Below are 23,954 nucleotides of genomic sequence, written 5' to 3' on the forward strand. Positions count from 1 at the left end.
TATCCTATTCTGTGACTTTTGCATGGATGCGTTACATTCCCTTGCTATCTTGCTGTTTGCTATCAATACTTGTTTAGGGATCATCGTGGGAAAACAGTCAACAATGTGTCAACTCGCAGCCAAATTTAATGAACATATAAAACAAATTTAATATTTTTTTATTTTATATATATCAAATGGAGCCTCACCTGATGTTAAATTACATGCGATAGTGTCATTGCTGTCATTGCATTGAGAGCGGGCGGCGGAATCACTTAACATATTTTTGTTGTTTTTGCCAAGGTATCAGTGTGCCGAGCGTTGGCAAGCTTTATCAATAAAAAAAACTTCAGATGAGCCTCCTTCCCGTTTGCCCCATGTTCTATAAAAAAAAACACAATAATGATATTAGAAATACATTCAACTCCCCTTTAGGTTGTGAAACTTCCTAATTTAAGACACTTCCGCGTGTTAGCGGATTTGTGGTTGAAGTGTCAACAGTTCTTTTTTCAAACTACTCCAGAGCTAATTTGTGAAGTTTATGACATCGACAATATTTTTAGGATGTGTTTCTTTCACAGTAGTTTAATTGGTTTAAATATGTAGTTTCAAGTATATATGAAATATATCGCATATGTGCAATATTTTATCAACGCAATCGCGACCCGTCTGGTATTGAGAGTGTCCATGGGCGTATAATTTAACATCAAATGAGCCTGTTGCCCATTTTCCCCTGTCATATATAAAAGTATTAACTAAAGCATAAAGACACCTTTCTGTTGTAACATCTGCTATTTATTAGCGGATAAGCGGAAGCTAATTGTATTAACAAAGAAGGTATCTTATTGTATTTTATTTGCATTAAAATAGTAGAAGACACTTTAAACTGTCAGGTAGAGCAAAAAAGCAGCTTATTTTTTGGAAACAGTTTTTTTATATAATAGGAGGGCAAACGACCCTGCGGGACGCCCAAAACGGGCAGTCATCGCAGCCCATAGACACCCATTTTTGTGTGTGCGTTGCCGGCCTTTGAAGGAGGAGTACGCTCGAATTTTTTAAAATTTGGAGGTCGTATCTCTCAGGGTAGTTAGCCCTAGGGTTAATTTTATTTAATAAATATATAAAACTTTTTCCATACTGATGCCCTCCCTATGATATGTTGTTAGTTTAGCTAATTACGTAATAACTCCAACCAGAAAATCCCTTAGGTACGCATTTTACGCTTCTACCATGAATTCCAAGACTTTGTTTTTTTACATTTGTATTTACATATCATCTTCTTTCCCTATTCACTTGGAGCCTGCTGAGCCACACAATACATATTCAATTCCTTAAAGACTTAAAAAAGAATCTTTAAACGTTTCATTGACGTAATACAGGTCATTGACCTTAGATAGGTAATTATCATAAGACAATCGGTACTTCCGATCATATTATATAAAACGCTGCACAGAAAATGTATATCTTCATTCATCAGAAACGCTTCGAAGTTGCATCCTCTTCTATCTAAAGTTAAGAATTATCCCGGACATTAGTCAGCAGTTTCATTAAGCGAGGAGTAAATCTTGCTGGTCCAGGCTGCGCCAAATGAACTGAGACCGAGATACGTCCAAGACTAATTTTCAATTAAAACTTCATCAAACTTTAACGAAACTAAGCTGCAAGTTAGGAAGTAACGCGGAAAGAAACGATGACTGAGCGATACAGGATTTTTCAATGAAAATATAGTCTTGACAGAAAATTTGTTTTCATACAAACCGCATGTTTTAAGCTAAAAAATAGATGGTGTGTCTAGCACAGAAATCAAAATATTTTCTTTGATTTATAAGCTTACATATATAATAATAATTATGCCTCATATATTCCTTCAAAACTTTCATCCATCTTTATAAAAGATACACACACTTAAAATAATTATATAGACATTTTTTTATACTGTATTAAACAACTAAATTGTTACAACGAGATTTTGGAGTTCAGTTTCGGAGTGTAGGAGTATGGACCTCCTCTAACTGGTTCCATCTCTCTCAATCTTGAGTCTTTTCTATCAATCTTCTCCTCCAGCTTCTTTCGGCTCACTTTATTTTATCTATTAGTCCATGCCATACACATATAATGATGTTAAACAAGCCATGATTTAGGGTCTCTTTAAATGATGCAGATATATATTTGTGTAGATTTTATATAATATCATTTTGGTAAACAATCCTAAAAGAATAATTGCTATCGTAATAATTTTTCCTAATAACATGAGTTGATCTTAAGTATTAAGTTATTATACATATCAGCAAAGCTTGAAAAAGCTTTAATGTTCAAATAACAAGTTTGTAACTTAGACCAGCACTTCGATAAAATCTTTGCGAAGGAGCCGCAGGTAGCGAAACCACCATTAATGTTTATTTAGCCATTAATTGAGAACATTAAACCGAATGATAATTATACTCACGTTTAATGTCTGTTAACTTAATATTCGGGATTACATTTGCGATTCTTGCTGCTCAGATTTGACTTCAGACTTTATTATGATAGCTTTGCATTTGAAACAGCCATGCGCTTTATGTTTTGCGGATATCGCACTAAAATTATTTTTATTACTTTCAATACGGCAAGAAATTAGCTTTACCAGCAGGTACAATTTAAAGAAAACACTTTTGTATCGGATTGAAGCTATGTATTATTGTAAACTTATAATTATTTAACATAATTTTAAATTTATCCGACGTTTCGCGTGCTTTATAACGTGCGTGGTCACAGTGACAAATGTGGTGGTCAATATGTAAAAAAAAAAACAGTGGTGCCTCAGATTCTGAATCTGTTTCATGATCATTTTTAAATATAAGATGCAAGTAGGTGATCAGCCTCCAGTGCCTGACACGCGCCGTCGACTTTTCGGGTCTAAGACATGTCGGTTTCCTTCACCATTCGAGCTAATGTTAAATGCGCACTTAGAAAGACATTGGTGCACAGCCGGGGATCGAACCTATGACCTCACGTATGAGAGTCGCACGCTGAATCCACTAGGCCAACACTGCTCTTCAATGTGTAAAAGCTATGTTAATAAAAGACAATACTAGGTACAATTTAATAAACACGTGTGAATGAATGACTTTTCTTAACTGTTAAAGCTCGCTTAGTTTGATCTATTTAAAAATTACTCGCAATGTTTTTACATCTTACTTATAACGATTTAGTATATCTATATAACGATCTATTCTATATAACGATTACACTATAAAATACATTTTGAGATCAAACGCGTCGACACGTGTCCGCGATGTCGATCTGTAGTGTGCGACAAGTGGGCGACATACGCGAAATTGGATTTTTATCGGATCTGGACAAAACATTGCCATCCGATACTATATGATGATATAAGTTTAATTTATTACGTTATTTTTTACGGCATTTTGGTATAAGTAATACTATGATAGGATAGTGGAATGTAGGCTTATTTTCGAATGAAATCAAATCTAATTCATTTTCAAGTTTGGCATTGTGCGACACACAACCAATAAATTATTAGTAAACTGTCTTGGTTAATATATTCTTCGTATATACGTTTAGACTATATTTTTTATTAAATTAAATGCCATGAAATAATCAAGAACCTGTTAAAAAAATAAGTGTACTCTTCACCTCCTTGTTAAAATCACCGTTATACCATATCTATATATCTTCCAATTTATGTGTTGCATAGCTATTTGGTACTTTATCCATACATTGTGTAACATACACTTATGTGTGTGTAAATATGTGAAAGCGAAGATTCTTATTCGGGACTTTTATCTTCCAATTTATGTATTGCATAGCTATTGTTACTTTATCCATACATAAACATACTTACTCTTTATACGCACACACTTATGTGTGTGTAAATATGAGAGTGTTGTTATCTAGGTGTTTATTCAGTATTCTTATATTGTTACAGCGCGAGGGAGCTGCGCGCAACGATGCGGAACGAGAACGTCGTGCGCGCGGCGACTGGGAGGCTAGGGCCCGAGTTGCCGAAGCGGACGTCGCGAGGCTCGCCGGCAAGCTGCAGGCAGCTCAGCGAGAGATTGTCAGGTACATGAGCATTATAGACTCCAACTTCCGATAGAATAGGTCGAGTTCGTAAAACAAAAGACGATGATGATGATGGAATATATATATATTTATATATATATATATTCCATCGAGGATCCCATATAGTTAGGTGTAAATTCAGATCGTCATGCTGTAGGCAGGATTACCAATCTTGCTGTGTTTTACTACATGTATATAACTATTTAATGGCATTAATTTTCATTAACTGTACATATACATAATAGAAATGATATATACCAGTTCATTTCTTCATTGTTGACAAAGTAATAATAAAAAAGGAAAACGACATTATCATCTCCAAAAAATAATATAATGAGTTCCTATATCCCATTCCAGATAGATATAAATTTATATATGTATATATATTACTATAGAAATATTTCTATATTATTTAGTTGTATTTTCAGTATCAATTAATTTTAATACACATTTTTTTCTGGTCTAAGGTGTGTTTAGAACTACTTAGAATTGTCCCCGTAGTAAAGGTATGAAAAGACAATACGTACTCTTAACTTGCTTGAGGCTGACTTCATGATCAAAGGGCTCATCAACGACATACAGCGATGACAGATTAAAAGTGTAAAGTAGTTACACAGAAAATGGGTTACGCAATGCGACGGAAAATGTGTTCGTAGAGGCTTTTTTCGTTCACAGAAAGGTTTAGATTTGTAATTAAAAAAGGATTTCGTCGTCATAAGACCTATTATAATTATGTTATTGTAATCTGTTGTCTATACGAAGGTATTAATGTTAATATGGGCCTACAAAAAAGAATGGCGGAGAGTTTATTGCCAGTTCTTCTCTTCCGTTCTACGCCCTTGATTTGAGAACTGCAATAAATGTAAAATTAGATTCATTTAATATTTTTTTTGACGTTCATAAGTGTACATTATGTTACCTATATGAATAAATGAATTTTGACTTTGACTTTGACCTTCCGTATATAGTGTCACTCACAAGTATGTTCTCAAACCATGTACTAACTAATATGAAAACGTTTAGATTAGTTTAGAAAACGTATATCAGACTTTATAGTCTATTAGCTACCCCAGCGAACTTCGTTTCTCCTATGTCTAGCCTACTTTTTTAGTACATACCAATATGGAACATTTTGCTATGCTACCCCAAAGACTGTTCGGTTTTCCGAAATGAAAACTTTTTAGGTTGTTCTGTGATTTTTTGAAACCTCAGAGTTCATGTCAAAAGCTTTTTATTAACAAATAAAAATAGGGGTTAATTGTAGAGAGGTTAGAGGAAAATTAAGGGTGGTATGTATTTTTGTGTGCCGTATCATAAAAAAGGTAGTGTTTAAACTTATTTTATTTTGTTTTTACACATTTCGATAGACTCCAATCATAATACCAAATTATCTATCAATTTGTGATAGTTTCACAGGCAATGGTTGAATAGCACGTGAAACAATAAATATCTTGAATATCCACTTTTTTAATATTGGCCAAGACAACACTGGTTTTTCTACACAATACAAGTCATTGCACTCTTAAATAGCGTCTTTACTATAGCCCTTATTTCATCCACGGTGAGAGGTAATTCTATGTTTGCTAAGTAGCTAATTTAATACTTCAAAACATGGCAATTATTTGTTGAAAACTATATAAGGGTGTAACTGGATGTACTGAAACAATTTTCACTCAAAATTCTTGAGTAACATTGGCAATGGTGACATTCTTTATCTATATAAAATCAATTACTGTTCATTTATCTGAGGCTAATTATGATCTAGAAATATTTGTGGAAGTTCGGGATCAGGTGGGAAATATTAAAGGAAAATACTAAAGACAGTTGAATTTTCTAATAAATACTTTTTTAACAAAACAGCAAATATTTGATGTCTTTTGTTTCTAGAAACATAAATTCGCCACTTATGATGCCTTCAGAAATTTTTGTTTCAGGTTTTTTAGCTGTAGTCTTCTTGTATCTCTTTGGTCTGTTAAAAAAAATTAATTAAAGTTTTCACGCCTATACTTCGTTCACCGTGTAGGAAACCCGTTTATTCTATTTTCTTCACCCGTTAATTAAGTATAAACAATAAAATGTATAAATTTGTTAGACATTTTGTAAGAGCCTGCTTTTGAATAACGCTTTATAACAGCGGTAATATTAAAATAAATTCCTATTGTTTAACAAAAGTTTCGTGTTGAATCATCCATTTTTAGATGAGTACGTAAGACGTCTTGGATTCGTCTTATCGCAGTATGAAGTCATGAATACCACATATTGTTGTACCATCGCCTGGGAACACGTCCAGTCCTAACAGAGAATAACCGCCATGACAGGGCCGGTCTGGAGTTGCTAATTAAAAAAAATATCACTTGATTCGTCATAGTATTTACTGTATAAACGAATTTCCCATAAATATCTCTACTATTATTATCATTAAGAAAGAAAAATATTATTTCATATAATATCTAGGACAGGGTATCCAGAGATCGGTCGGACTCAGCATTGTCCTTAGAGAGGCTTGTGACGTCACAAGTGTCATTCTGCGGTCACTGACCCCTTGAGGGCCATCAATCTAGTTTTATCCTTCGATATTGCATTTTGAAGTTATGCTAATTAACTTTTGAATTTTAATGACTTCATTATTAGTTTTAAATCTCGAGTGTATATTGTTAATCGTTTGACGAGGATTAATTTGCAGTAAACAAGCACGTTTGACGACGTTTGACAGTTTATTTCGTTTGATTGTGATTGGTCAGAGGAAATATCGTGTCACGTGTTTAATGTTCTATATTTAAAATTTAAAATAGTGTTGGTCTTTTTTGTCTTTGTGCGACTCTCATCCATGAGGTGAAGGATAACATCGTGATGAAACCGTTGTAAATCCAAAATTGATTATTTACACAAGTTTTTGAAGTTGTTGAACTTCTTTACGGATTTTTACGGATGAAACGTCACGAAGATGAGCAGCGTTTTTGACGAAGAAAAGGGACAGAACGATTGAGACCGATTGAGAGAGAGTGAGAACGGGAGATTGTGAAAAAATACACGCTATAGGTTGATGTATTCGTTAAGTTACATATTAGAACTTTAGATAGCGATTCTTTCGCATAACGTCTTGTGCAGTAAACGCATTTTTTATTTATATTATGATTTGCACGAATACAGTGTGAATATAGATATACAAATACATGGAGTGATAATATACCAGTACATGATCATTAATCGTAATGATTTATAGTAATAATTACTTAATGTACAAAGAAGTTTCACTGACATGTGTAGATACATTGTACGAACGCACTATTTTATTTTGTTGGTTGCCTTCGTTGCATATATATGTAATATATTTAAATGTATAAATAGTTTAACTTTGTCAATATTAAGCTCTTTCATGCATATAGAGATATATGTCAGTGAAACATCTGAATATAATAACTATCCATAAATAGCACGTTTATGATACTTTAATACGCCAATAAAATCGAGGGTTGCTATCGGCTTAATTGGCGCGTAATTGGCTCCTACACGTATTTCGTGACATTGACTATTCATTACGGGTACAATAAAGCTTTTATTGGGATATTTGTAATTATATTTCCGGAAAAAACGCTTTTGTTAGACCGAGATTTTAGCCGCAAATGTGATTGATTTGAAAATCTTTTATTACACTATTGAAAAAGTCATATTTCGCGGCTTTTGTGGCGTATGTTAGCGGTTTTGCGGTCGGTTATCGCTCGGGAAAATCGCAATGCGGCTTTTCAAAGTGAATTTGATTTTGGAACACTTTCGTACAATTAACGAAGTTCCATTATCAAATTTACGGTTCCTGTGCAATCGGCGATGTCATTGGATAGCCGATTCCGATTGGCCGATGGGTCGTTCGAATTTCGAACTTCCATGGATTTAAGGGACCGTTATAGATTTGACCCAATTCTCAAGGGTTTTAAGGAAATAGAATTTTTCTCGGCACGTCAATTTATGGTGATACGTCATTGAGAAGGTTTAAGTGTTCTGTCAAGTTTGAAAGTAGTACCTACTTTTTTCAGTTATTCCAGGAAGTCCTGTAGGAGTGATGAAATGTCGCTTTCGATTTATCAGTTACATTTTTTATTTATCATAAAATACAGCAGTAAAAAACCCCGATTCAGGGCATAGATTTTTTTAAGTGCGATATGTTTTAATTGGAACTGAAATAATTCTGAAACTATTGCCATAAGACAAAAAATGTAATTTGCAGTTTGCTAATTACCTGTCTCTTTGGTTTAATTGTTACATGGAATGTAACGCGGTGTGTGAGTTTGATTCTCGGTGAAACAATAATTTAATTCAGTAGCTATTGAAGGCTCATTTTTCCTAATAATACTCAATCAAACAGACAAAAAGACTGCCTCTACCACTGCCAATGGTGCATTACATGCCTGAGCAGTCGTTGCAATCTTTTACTGATAAAAGTTAGTCATTATTCTGTTTTAAGCTTATCTGCGAACTGTACATTAAAATCTTATATTTGATTTATAAAACACATGTGACTATAAATATGTTTAGTATAGCTACCGAATTACGAATATCAAAGTGAAGTAATTAAAGTAGCAAAACCCCAAATATATCTGAAACACGTCCATCAAAGACCTTGGGAAACGCCATCTGTCGGCCCTGAAGCGAAACTTGGAAAATAAATTCAATTCGTCAAATATTTCACGGGGATAAAACGATTACTGAGGTCTGACAGTGTTTTTGTTTACAGTAAAGTCCGTGTTTATTTTTCTATAATTAAATATGTTTTTATAAAAGAAATTATAGGTACGTATTTGCAATTCAAAAGTAGCATAGAGCCTTTTAATATATTCTAAACGTTTTGTGTGTGTAAAAAGAGTTCGTTTGAAAGAAAGTCAAAAGAGGTTTTTTTTTTAATTTAGATTATTCCCTATCAATCTATAACAAATTGCTTTTTTATAAACAAGTGATAATGCTTCTGTGGACACATGGCAGCAGCTATGCAGCGAAGAAGAATTTAGAGATAATACAAAGGTTTTGAGAACAAGGTTCGGGACATTGTCAATGCGCCATGGTATATTAAAAAAATTAAAATAAGGATCACTCTGGATACAGTACTAAATACGGTGAAACGACCTTAGCTCATTAAGATAAGTTACATAGCCGTGTGAAGGCAATCCAACTTTATACACAAAACCCCTAAAGAGAACTAACTATATATAATACTATAATAATTATGCATAAATAAAAATCAATCGCAAAAATGTTCGCACAAAACAGAAATAACATGGAGCATTTTAATACAAATTTCTTATTACTTAAATATGAACTTATTATGCAGTTAAGTTATTATACTCGATTAGAAAGATTAAAAGTCTTTATTATGTTTTCCATTTGAGAATTTTTCTGACAATATCTCGGCTTATAACAAAAGACGTCACGGAATAATAAAAATCCAGTGAAAAATCACCACAATCGTAAACAAAATGCGCAATCAGTAATCCCCTCACGTAGAGCGTGCGGTAGGCCCGGGTTCGACTCCCAGGGGGCAGCCTCTCATTTGTATGGCGATCCCGACGTAAACAAACGCGGTGATAAAGCATCTACTTTATTTGTGAACACTTGCTTTCACTTACGAGCGTTTTAAATATAGAATTTTTTTACTTGCTATTGGGTTTATGTAAATTTATTTTCCATTTCGGAAATTCCTTGCAATAGAAATAGGACGGTTTTTGGAAATTCCTTCAATGGAAAGCGAGGTATTCGAAAAAAATTGGTTCTCTTTTCAAAATTTTTATTATTTTATTTATTTGTATTATACCTATCTAAGTTGCAGAGTTATTTCATATTATTTTGTAACATACATAGTCCTTAATATAAATAATGTGTAGCTTTCTTGTGAATCATTTTAAATATATAAACTATATTTTTATCAACATCATAAAATCAATAATACTGAAATTTAATAATTTTATATAATGAACTATTCTTTAATACTGTATATTTCTGTGGTGGAATAAATGAGTATAATTAAAATACATATAATAGATATATATTATATCGGAATACTATTATAAACATGACGTATTGTCATATAAGACCAGTAAATAATTTTACATAAATATACAATATATTATCCACAGATTCCAATCAAGACATAATTAAGTCTTACATAACGTTCCCATTTCCCAAAAATACCTTTCAGTATTAACCATGAACTAAAGCTTGGGATCCGACGTAATCCCGGCTTGTCTATTCCCGTCTCACCCTCGATCGTAAAACATAAATATTACATCGTAAATAAAGAATATCTCATTATAGATCTTATTGTGATCGATGTAATGACTGTTTTCCTATGATTACGCGAAATCGGCGAATTGTTGTCTTGAAACTATTCTATGATTACAGTTTCGATGATTTAATATGTTAAAGTTCTGTTTCTAAAATGAAAGCTGTATCATACAAATATAAAGCTATATCACCGCTATGTAGAACCAGGAGTAGGAGTATTTCCGAATCAATTCGATGAAGATATTACAAAGAAGTCCTCACTTGTAAGAATTTATTATTATTATTTTTTTTTTTTGTTGGTCGTAAGGCTCTGCGTAGTTCAAGGATAAATGTTTTGTTTATAAATTCCCTTCTGTTATTATAAATATTTACCTTACTTAAATGTTGTGGGTCTCCTAGTAATACGCATTAGTTTTTGTGTAGCTGGTAAGAAAAGTCCACGTATCGCCAATATAATTCGTGTCCAAATAGGCTTTTATTCAGTTGTTTTTCTTCTGATACCAAGGCGCAATCTTGAGCATGCATATAACCTTAGAATTCGTGAGGAATTGCATGTGCAATTGAAAATCAGTGTTGGCTTAGTGGCTTTAGCGTGCGACTCTGAACCCTGACTTTGTAGGTTCGATCCCCGGCTGTGCGCCAATGGAATCTCTGTCTATAAACGCATATAACATTCGCTCGAACGGTGAATGAAGACATCGTGCGGAAACCGGCTTGCTTTAGGCCCAAAAATTAGGCGTGTGTCAGGCACAGCAGGCTGATCACCTGCTTGCCTATTAGGTTGATTAATTAATGATCATGAAACAGATACAGAAAAAGGTTGTAGCTTACTTAGTTACTGATTTATTTATCATTTCTCATTCATACCAAAACTTAGTTCTTAAATTAGGCCTTTGCTTAAATTAGGCCAGTGTTGTCAATTAATATGTTTAACCCATTAGAATGAATTAGATAAATTTGACTGTCACATGAGATTGTGATTTGAACTGGCCTTAAAACATACTAAACAATTTTACACAGTCCTCTCTGTTAACCAAACAGTCTCCGCGTAATAAAAATGTCAGCTGTCAACTTGACAGGACTGACACGTCCCGCGCTTTGCACTCGCGTAAAAATAATCAGACCACCGACACCTTCCTACTTGAACACCCTTTGCAATATAATACTTGAAAAAAATCTGATTTTGCGATAATTAAAAACTGATAATGAGGATCAAATGTAGGTATTCTATTTAAATACTTTAAAATAGGCCGCTGAGGGATCGTTCGTGTACCAATTCATATACTAACTGGCTATCGAAACAATAAATAATATTAATAATTATTAAATGAGTTTAATCTTCAAAAGTAAAAAATATTGAACAGGCATCTCCTTGCATTGTCCCAGCACAAAGCTAGGAGAAACTTTTTAAAACATAATTGTCAAAAGCCTCTCATTTGTAACCAAATCTCTTAAGACGATAAAATTAAGTTGTTATTGCAATTCGATGCGTCACAATAATGACGTCTCACCCTCAGCTGTTTTATTTGAAAGCTGACACTGACGATTTTAACCCCTGTTTTTGTTTAGGAAAAAAATAATTTTGTCTTCCGGAATGCTTGTTCAGTCTCGCTTCTAGAGGTACGCAAGTGTTGTTACATAATGGGATATGAAGATACTATCTGCTTATGTGATAAAAGACAACTAATATTAGTTACATTATAACAGACAACTGCCTGTCTACAATGCAATGCCTCATCGTTTCATTCCTTCCTTAAACCTTGCAGATTTGTTTCCCGCTTTTTCATACTTTTAGCGTACATTACTCTAGTCCACAGTGAATTAGAAAGACGCAAGTGTGTACCTTAATTCCACCATTTGTAGCAGCGTGGGGGCGTGCTTAGATATTCGATCCAAGAAAATTTTACCAATCTTTTATATATAAGACTTGAACATATATGGAACTAGACAGAATTGTTTGGAAATTTCAATACAATCTAGCTGTCAAAAATCATAATAATAACTATTAATTTTAAATGAACAAAGTCGTAAGCTTCGTTATTAATGTCTTCCACATGTAACTAATACAAATATAATACTAATTACACTTAACTAATTTCACCATTATCTGTACACAGTTGTTTCTAATCTGTTCTTAGTTTAAGTATTTTTATTTAGTAATTTATCTTTAACAACTGCGTACAAATTTAACGATCGCTTTATTTTCGTTCACCCTTAAGTAGTTAAAAGCTTTTAAGTGTACGTTTTAATTGAACTTATTAACCGATGTTTAAATCTCGAAAGGAGCTGTGTTAGCCTAGTGGCTTTAGCGTGCGACTCTCATCCCTGTAGTCGCAGGTTCGATTCCCGGCTATGCAGAAATGGACTTATATATTATGCGCATTCAACATTCGATCGAAAGGTGAAAAAGACATCTTGATTAAACCGGCTTGCCTTAATGTCGATGGCGTGTGTCAGTCACAGGAGGCTTATCACCTACCTGCCTATTAGATTGACAAATGATCATAAAACAGATTCAGATATCGGAGCCTCAAACCTAAAAATATTGTAGCAATGGTGTTCTTTATCCTCGAAAATTATAATATTATAAAGCGAAATTCGTCCTTCTTTTCATTTAATTATGTCTATATTATATTCCTGTATGCAACTAGGTGGTAATTAATAAATACATTCAATTGGTTGACTGGTGTTTACTTCCTTTGATAAAGCATATTGGTAAATCATTTAAATATCAGTTTTCTAGTTTAAATAAGTATGCTATTTTGGAATCTCTAAAAGCTACTAAGCTCTTCCTTTATATGCACAGGGTAATTACGCGACGTTTTGTCGACACGTCTTTGTTAGAGAAATGGATGCGGACAGTAACGAGGCAGGGAACACGTAACCTCTGATGTAAGGCTTTGTTCACGTGCATCAAAAAACGTGGACTGAAGATACCATGTCTGTTACCATGGTTACCATTTGAAACATCGTTACCATGGTAACGAAACAAAATTTCAAGTATAATATGAGCATGCTCTTCATTGTAACTGAAACGTTGTGGCCTAGCAAAAGTTACGATACAGCGGACAGCCACATTTATTGAATTTTATGAGTTTTAGTATCCTAAAGACGTTTGTTTATCACCTGACAACAAACTATTGCAACGTGGATGCAATAATTTAAATTACCTAATATTTTCTTTTTATTATAAATGTGTGGCAAAACATACGTATTAATTGAAATTTTCATAGTTATTTAAAAATATACATATTTATATAAACATGTAAATCGTTATATTGTAAGCGTCTTGGACAGAAAGTCATATTGATACTCTCGTCTTTTGTCTTTTGGCTTTTGTCATTATACCAAGAATTATTCTAATTCTCACCCTGAGTTTGGAATAGTCATCCTCTTTGTGTAAAAGTCTCACGATGTTCCAGTGATGTCAGAGATTTATTAGGCACTGTCCTAGTGAACGTCCCCTTAGCTGTTGTTTCAAGAAATAAAAGGATGGTAATGACACGTTGTCATAGTGACTCTTATTGATGTCTTGAGAACAAAGCTTTTGCTGTGATGATTAAAGTTCAACATCCCTTGATCATTATCTATTAGCAAATGTAGCGTAGCATTTGCGAATTTTTACATTCGTCTTATTCAAAGCAATTTATATGTCGCAAAACATGCATAAAAATACAAGAAAAATGTGACAAATTTTACACACAGGTATCAATAATATGAACATAAATTTTCGACTGGAGGTCCGTCATCAAAGGCGTATCAAATCTTAAAAGGCCGGCATCGTATTTGTGATGCCTTCTGGCAGTCTATGGGTGGCGCTTCCTACCCGTTTGCTTTCCGATTAAAATAAAACTAAACTATATGTAGAAGAGCATAATAAACAAATTAACCAAATAAATCCTTTATAATATGTATTAATATTTTCAATTATAAACTTATAAGCGAAAGAATATAATGTACTAAAACTGCTATATACATGAATAAAATAAAATGTCTTAAATGTGAAAATATGGCATATGTTCTCTCTATATATAAATAACACTTGGTAGTGATGAAAAATATCGATAGGAAACTGACACGAAGATTCCTGGCGATATTTTAAGAACCTAAACCAAAGACTAAATCTTCTTACCTATAAACATAATCAATGAAACGCAAAAATGTATCCTCATTGGAAAGTTACGCGACTTAACAAAATTAATAATCAATTTACTATGAAAATTATCTTTCAACACGTTAAGTTTTCTCCATTTATACACCTGAACAATTTTCTTTAGTAAATCATAGTCTTTTATTTCCGCTCTCAAAGGAATCGTTTTCAAGAAGCACTCAGTAAAATAAACACTCAATGCTTACCTGGGAACCTTAAACTGTAATAAAAATTCATTTAAATATATTGAAACAGTTTCCACTGTATTATGTAAGTTCAGCGAGTTTACAGTAACGTTTTATTGAAGTGAAATTTCTTTATCGACGTATGGGAGAAATTTTGTAAGAAAACGTCACGTTTTTCGGTTACGCGCCATGTTGCTTTTTTATCGGAGTTTAGGATAGTGACGTAAAGAATATAATGTAATATATGATCATATAAAATAAAAGCTTTTTAGGGAATTATCAAAAAGGTTAGTCGACATCACTGGAGAACGAAGAGCTGGCAGCTACCTCGCACAAAGAATTAGTCTAGCTATTCAAAGAGGGAACGCTGCCAGTATCTTCGGAACCTTGCCCAAAGATTCCTTTTAATAATATTTTTTAATAATTAAATTTTAAGGTTAGTTATTAGATATATTTTTATCTATTAGGTGATGTTGTAAATATATTTACATAAAATATATGATAATAATAACAACAATATATTAGTTTTGAAGTTTGGTTTGAAATAAGAATAACAATATATTAATTTAAAAGTGATAAAATAAAAAGACTTGTTCAAATTTAAGTGAATTTACAAGAAAAGTGATTATACATTTTGTTTTATAAATTCAACACGTCTGATCATGATTTTAACATTTATTTGAGGTTAACCTCACTTTTTGATTGTAAGTATCAGTGAATGTATAAAAATCTGTTAAAATTAGCAAGTATTAATAAATATGACTGAAAAAATTGTTTTTCTTAATCTTTCTTTTTCAATTATCTACCCCATTTTCGTGATGTTGTAAATAGTAGAAAAATGATATGTCGTAAAGAAGTATCACTTTTTACCTGTGTACTCTGGTACACTTCATATTTTTTTTAAATCTATACTATAATATATTATAATATAATATTGTTATATTATAATATAATATTGTTATATTATAATGGATATCAATAAAAAATATGGGAAGATCATTTGAGTAGAGCATCTGGCATGTAGCTACGTAAAGCTAGACACAGAGAAGAATGGAATCAAAATACTCCACATGATTTATGTAAAAGGATAAGTATTTCACAACAATAAAGGATATTGTTATTATTATTATAAATATTATGTAAAACGATTTTATTTTGTAATAACCACTGGACTGAATGCATAAGTTAGTTCATCATTGAAATCCTAATGAAATTGAAAGACAGAGAGTCACAAGGCTATATTTATTTCCAGAGTATTCAAAACAATAATATATACATTATTCTCTAGAGTTAATTTTATTTATTGAAAACAGCACAAAAATGGCCACTATCATGGTCCCATGGGCTGCGATAGCTGGCTTTTTTAGAATTATGCCGCTTATCACATATACAAAAAAAAGTCTCTCGTTTATAATATTATATATGAAATTGTAGACATTTCACGAGTTTTGTAGCCAATATAAAAACATATATGTTATCTCCCATCTTCTAGATAGTCTATGTTTTACTATGTACAAACAAATACGCCCAATTTAAATTGAAGGGGAGTTAAATTTGCATGCAATTTTACGATATACCCCTAAATAACATAAATCACGAAGACCTATTTAAATTTAAATTCAGGCTATTTGTCTGAAAAATCGGGGGTGCAGTTAGTGCAGGTGCCAAATGCAACCGATTTTCATAAATAGTTTAGTACATACATACAATGATAATCATAATATCACACAACACAGCCGAATTAGATATAACGTGTGCTTAGTTAAGTGTATAGAATAATATTTATTTATTTTTCTTTTTGTATATCTTTAAACCTTTTCATAAATAGTATGTCCAGCTTTAGCTATATCATTAGTATGATTGCTTTTTGTTACAATATATTTATTTTATTTATTTATTAACATTTCGTTGCATTACATAAAAGGAAAATATAAATAAACATAATTTAATGAAAAGCAACTGGCGGCCTTATCGCTTTCGAGCAATATCTTTGACAACCACTTTGAGTAAAGGAAAAAAAATCATGGATAAAATTACATAAGGTAGGCAAGAAGTGCAAAAATACAAATATTTTTTATTCTTTTGTGAAGAAGGAAAATCATACATAACAGAATTAAAAAAAATAAAAAGAAACTAAACTGATATAGGATACATAAAAAACACAAAAAGTAAAAAGTGCAAATATAATTCTCTATCTAATCTAATTCAGAATCAAGAATATATATGAGTATAAAAATACACATAGTAAGAGCTAAACATTTATATATGATACTAAATATAACTTTCATTGAACCTTGAACCTTCCAAGTTGAACAAAGGTCACTCCAGATCGATACGGTTCGCGAGACGAGCTCTGCATACTGATGCATTTGTAGTAAACTTGAAGAGAACTTCCTCACGTCAAAAATATGAATTGAATTTTGTCTTCTATTTATGTAGAATAGAATTTCGATTTCTATTCATTATCATGTCTAATTAATTAATAGCTTCCTAGGGAAATTAAACGACTCAACTTTGCTTACAAAATTTATGAAACAGACATAAATATTCGTACACAGGTCTAAAACCGTTGCGTTTCCGATTTCTTAGTTATGTTTTTTTTAAATAATTAAATACAGAGTGTCTGTCTTATACTACTTTGGGTACCATACACTAACTAAACATACATGTCTTATTACATAATAATGATACATAACTTATTATGTCAAGTGAACCTGATGCTAGAAATAGCAATTATATTGTGTCTAATAGAAATGACGCGTCAACTTGAAGCGTCGTCGGATCTTATTACTGCTTCCCATTTCATATTAAAGCAGATTAATCATTTATTATCATCTGGATATGTGATGGTATATCTGGTATATGATGGGGCTTCATATGTTAAATCTATGAATTGAATTTATACATTTCATATTAGTTCATAATTTTGTGTTTATATTTTGAGTCATGGATTCAAATATATTTCAATACATTAGTGCAATCACACTGGGTGTTTAAAAGACGGTAGAGTATTCTTAAAACTGTATCTATTCAAAAACTAGGAAGACGAATTTAATGAAGTAACTTAGTTTATTTTTATAACAACACAATACAGGTGCAAAGATACGCAAAACTAATTTATGAACTTGACAAATCATTATAAATTTAACACAACAGAAATCGTCGCGTTGTAGGGTGAAAATACCACGTAAATTGACGGATATCGCGTTATACTATAATGCTTTATAGCGGAATTGAAATTTAAGTAAATAATGTCTAAAATAAGAAAGAAAATTTAGAATTATTATTTCTGTACACTCGCTATTCTACGAGAAATAATGAGAGCATTCACAAATTGGTGCCTTTTCTAAGCCTCAGTGAAATCCTTTTCAGTCTGCGCTTCTGGAGGGTATTAGGATATTGTAAGCGGTGCAGGCTTTTGAGGCTGAGATTGCAAATGGATTGAGTTGGGAGCTAGTTTGCTACTATATTTGCATTTATGCATTTATTAACCGCTTTGTTTATGAAATAAACGAAGATATAATTTTTTTTTATTATTCGATTACTTTACTACTATATTCTACAATTTGAAAACTCAGATTAAAATCGCGCAGCCCGGACATACGACGACAAATATTTAAGCTATCGCAGAGTATAGTAAAATTGAGTATAAAGAATATCCATAGCGTAAAATCTCCTGAATCCACCCCACATACACACATTCACTCTCATTTATCATTACACATCACAGTCAAATTAGGTTTATACTTAGCTAAATGTATTAAAATATTTGTTTTGTTTTTTTATACCTTTTTGTAAATATTATGTTGCATATGGCTATGTCTATTTTCTTTGAGTATCTGTTCGATTTATATATCAATTTTGTTACGAAATAAATAAATAAAACAACAACTATTTGTTTAATTGAAAATTTAAACATGTAATTTGGATGATCTGAATAAAAAAAAAATGTTGAAATTAATTGAATTTTGATTAGTTTAAGAATGTTTTAGAGTATTATTATTATATATATCTCTTTTGTTTAGTAGAATTAACATTGTTAATAAGACCCAGTTTAACGGTGGAACTATAGGTAAATCTCACTAAGCTAAGCCGTTGTACTAGAAGAGGTAAGCTCTAACTCAATTATGACTCTAACGTAAATTGGTTTACGTTTATGCAATTTTTATGCTTATGTGAACGAAGGCGCTAAGTGAATCATCTTAACGCTCAAACCCAATAACTAATCCATAATCTCAGATTATTTCCAATCTGAGATTGTGAATCAGACCGTGACAGTCGATCGATCTCCTATCTGCATCCCAATAACCCAACCCTTCGAAGACAATCGATTTTTGGCGACGGATAGAATGCAATCTCTTCGCTATTTACACTCATTTTTATAATCATTAAACCAAATAAAGTAAATAAAACTGTACAAATAATATTAAAAGATACATGTCTATGTTTAAAAGATATCAAATAGCTTTTTAATTATTTAAAAAACTGGCGTAAGTTAAAATCTTAAGATAGGATATTGGCACAGTTGAACTGTCATTTTCATACAAAGGTATATATACACCCATCCGACCGACCATGGATAGCTTGTATCTGTGGCTATAACAATCCGTAGATGGTTATAGGCACACTTTTATCAATATTTGGATAAATGTCTGTCTCAGATGGTCGAAAATGGATTGAGATAGATTGTTGGGTTTGGGCGTAAAAGTACAAGGGTCGCATAACAGTCTTGGAACTCTCTTGAAACACGACCACCAGACAGATATTCCTTTTGGTGAATAAAATGCTTTGAAATTCGCCTAACATTTACGGCACAAAATCCTTGCTTTTAAATATTTAAAGGATGGAGAGGAAGAACTTACACCTGTAGTGTAAGTGGCTCGAGTTTAATATTCACGCAAATGAAATCTTAGTAAATAACTACTGAAATGCCGTTTCATAAGAACTTGGTTATTGCAAAAAGAAAGCTGAGAACAGAGAGCTGAGTGTCAAAGTTTGGAGTTAATAATCCCATTCGCCTTTGTGTAAGATTCTTCTTCAGTCACGAAATTAAATTAAATTTGTACAGCGTAGTCACGCTGTTGACAATAACTTTGATATTGATATTCCCGCCATTTGTATATTTATAATATTAAAAGAAAACGGGCGTTCGTACAAATTAAACATGTCATAAGTGAAACTTATTTGAAAATGTATTATTACTAAAAGCTTTTTTATATTACAACAACTAATATCGTGTATTTTTCTCTCCCTTTCTGTCTCTCTCAATGGGTCTCATTCGCTCTCTCCCTTTTCTTCGATAAAAACGCTGCACATCTTCGTGACGATCGATAAAATTTTTCCCTCATGCGTTTAGAGAAGTTTCACTTCAAAACTATTTTTTTCTTTCTTTAAACATGTGTCTTCACTGCGGCATCATGGAACATTAAGATCTAATCTAACGTAAGACTAATAAGTAATTTAAGTCAAACTTATTTACTTATACAATATACAGCAATTCAATCTTCACACTAAGCCCGTTGTTTCAAGAAGTAAAATAATAAGCATCCGCATATATAAATAACAATGTTAGCTAATTTCTCATACAAGATTAATATGAAAACAGCCCGTTTATTACAAAACCGCTGCAACACATTTTGCCTTGCACGACGCCATCTTGACAGTTTGCCGCCCATTTTGAAAGTTGACAGTTGAGCCTTAGATGAAGATATTAAAGTGATTAATCACTGTTATAAATGCTATCATATATTAGAATATAGGTAATTTGAAATTCATTTTAATAGATAATATTAAATAAATTAGTTAAAATTATAATGATTAATAATATAAAAAAGTGTATAATATATATACAGGTCGTTAAATCACCGTTTGCATTAGGATCAAACAATGAAATAAAAGAAATTCCTCAGCGAATCTCGAGTGCCATGCATCAAGGGGCCTCTCAAATGAAATAGCGAGACGATCACTGGCCCTAAGGGACAGGGGACTTGTCGTAATCTTGACTATTATTAAAATCATATATCTTGAAGCATGCACCTTTTTCAGGGCGCTTAGATGGATTAGGTTACGTTTTCTGTTTCAAGATGTATTTTATTTGTTTGATACTTATGTTTTTTTTTATATTAGCTGTATATTTAATGTTAAATATTTATTTAATTTGTTTATGTATTGACGGCATATTTCAATATTACTGACATGTAGCACACATATTAGTAAAATCGAATCGTAGAACGTCGGGGTTTTAATATTAAAATTTAATATTTTATTCAATAAACAAAACTGCGAATTAAACTATAATGATTATCAGAATAGTGATACAAAAATTTGGATTTTAATATTTATGAAACGTAATTATTACGTAATGAGCAGTGTTGCTTTCAATGGCTTCAATGTACGATTCTCTTACTTGAGGTCGTAGGTTCGATCACCGGCTGTGCACAAATATATTTTCTAACAAGTAAGGAAACATCGTGAGGCTTGCCTTGAACCACTCGACTGAACTAGACGGCGTGTATCTCAGGCCGAGAGGCCGGATCACCTACATTGACAAATGGTCAGGAAATAATTACAGATATGAGGCCCAGACCTCAAAAGGTTGTAGAGCCACTGATTTATTTTTTTAAACGTTACTAAATTAAAAATGGTTCTTGGTTGGTTTATTAATGGTTCTTAATGGTTTTTTACATCAACAATATGAGATAATATTGTAAATTTAGGCAAATATATAACTCTCTTATACAGACGCACTTGCGATCTTTCTATAGTTGACTCTACAATCATTACTTATTATTGTTGTCAAAACTTATGGTCTAAATACTCTCCCATTAAAGACACCTTGCCTTTAAAAATGTAATCACCTTACCCTTGATAGCATTATATAGTAGTTAACTTTATTTTCTGGGTAAGTGATTAAATATATGTATATATATATATTATAGATATATGACTCATAACAAAGGTTATGTTTCCGAGTGCAAACCGAGCCATGATGTTAATGTCAGTGTTATGAAATTAGCGGTACAGACAGACACGCAAATTAGTTTAGTGTCTGGGGACTAGAATAGGATAAGGAAGTTCTATTTTCCGGAAATTTTGTGTCTACATTAATAACATAAAAAGGAAAATAAAATTCTTTTTTTGAAACTACTGGAGTGATTCAAAAATGATTTCGCCAATAATAATCTAATAGTAAACTTTATTCGAGGATTTTTTATAAAGTCAGAAACTAAATAATAAAAAATGTGTGTGTGTGCGCGTGTGCGTATGTGTACACACTTAAGAAGTGAAACTTCTCTATGACCTTATGTTTCGAAAAATTATCTACTATTTGCAACTTTACAGAAATTGTTTAAATAAAGTTAAATTAGAGAAAGTTTAATAATAGACTTTTATTGTCATGGACATGAATACAAAAAAAAATATTTCATTTTACCTTATTACTTAAATATTTTTGTAATTAATTGTTTTGAATCAACAATGGCACGGGCATGAAAATGATGGCGCGTAACCGAAAAATGTGACGAGTAACCGGTAATTTTTTTCCAACGCCGATAAAGAAGTTTCACTTCAATAATAATATTCTGCTTATAAATTTTATACTTATGTGTTGGTAGAATTAAAAATCATGGCTTTATAACGTTAGGAAGTGGAAGGGTATTGCAGAAGAGTTGCTGCATCTGGCACAGGACAAGACAGGCTTCAAGAGACTGACGGCCAACCTCCAGTAATGGAAATACACAAAATAAGAAGTATTTTCTTCATAACACTTGCCTCAAAAGACTATCTTGCTTCCAGCACTTCACTTAATTTTCTTCAAGACAATTACTTTGAAACTTTCTCGTCTCCTGTATACGAAGTACAACAATAAGGTTCTGAGTTCATTTAAGTTCAAACTTTAGTGGTAGGCAACTTTATAGTAGTTGGCGATACATTTTGTTTTTTTTTTATAGAAAGGGGGCAAACGGGCAGGAGGCTCACCTAATGTTAAGTGATACCGCCGCCCATGGACACTCTCAATTTCAGAAGGCTCGCGAGTGCGTTGCCGGCCCTTTTGTTTTTTAGGAACATAATTTTATCATAAAATTTAATTACTAAAATAAACTTGGTCCGTGTGGTACCTTGTATTGCAATGCGTATGCAAAAGCACCAGTTCTGGAGTCATAGCTGCGCTCCAGGTGTCAACTAAAATCTTTGATTAGCGCCTTGTATGCCCAATATTTCATAGATATATTACGCGTATGCAAATGAATATAAAAATTTCTCAGCAAAGTTTTTTATGTTTATATTTATAGCGCGACCCACCTACAGCCTTAACTAATGTAATGAAAAATGGCATTCAAAGGAAAAGCGATTAGTAGAATTCATAAAAGCCCGACCCGAGGGCGTATTCGAGTAATTGCGAAATTCATCAACATATAACAACGCCGGGGGCCGTTTCGGCCACTCGCTCGCAATTAGCTTCCAAAATTCGTGCTTTGTCAAATGTCATATGCCTCTATGACACGAACGAAAGCGCGATAAAAGTATTGGAGATTAGATCTATGGAATTTACAGACGTGGTTTTTTTCTATTTTTTCTCAAAATGTAATCCTATTGACATAGATTATACAAAAATAGATAGAAATATATTCTAAGATGCGACACAAGTCCGGAAGAGACTATGCTATTTTCATTTTCTAACCCATTTTTACTGAATATATACGCTAGTATTTAATTTGAAAACAAAAGAGACAGGAAAAGCTAATCATCAATGACCATACAGATACATACATATATACAGTATTGATATTTACATTACAAATACAGATTGGTGTTTACATTTGATGATGTTGATGATATATTTGTATACAAATAACATATTCCATCATAACCTTTATTCTTCAAGTGACAATGCAATTGCAGTAAAAATTCATGCATTACAGTGAATATAGCTGCGTCAGGTGTGCCCAACGGTTTATAGGAGTCATAATTCATCACCCCTGGAAGAGCCCTTGATTTGCATTTGACAATCGCTCGAATGCTATAAACCGCCCCCGAATCATAGGAAATGCTAATTTTTTTTTTTATTTGGTAGTCCCCACCCTGGTTTATACGGAATTTCGATTTTTAGTCCATGTTTCAAGGGATGTTAGTTGCGAATGTCCGATTTAAAGATTGTAAATTTAAAAATATAGACATTTTCATTAGGAATCATTGACATCACTACATAGTATAAAACAAAGTCGCTTTCTCTGTCCCTATGTCCCTTTGTATGCTTAAATCTTTGAAACTATGAAATCTTTCAGTGATTCAAGAGGAAGGTTTAT

General features: G+C 32.4%; 1 protein-coding gene across 5 annotated transcripts in view; it reads left to right on the forward strand.

The window, feature by feature from the left end:
* Positions 1-23,954, forward strand: part of LOC110996645 — a 298,070-nt gene that overhangs the window by 175,993 nt on the left and 98,123 nt on the right. For all 5 annotated transcript variants that reach the window (XM_045629336.1, XM_045629335.1, XM_045629337.1 and 2 more), the window contains one exon: positions 3,908-4,044. In XM_045629336.1, the coding sequence (XP_045485292.1) occupies positions 3,908-4,044 (137 nt within the window). The remainder of the gene's footprint in view (positions 1-3,907; positions 4,045-23,954) is intronic.

This window comes from Pieris rapae, chromosome 8, assembly GCF_905147795.1.
Source record: "Pieris rapae chromosome 8, ilPieRapa1.1, whole genome shotgun sequence".
NCBI lineage: Eukaryota > Metazoa > Arthropoda > Insecta > Lepidoptera > Pieridae > Pieris > Pieris rapae.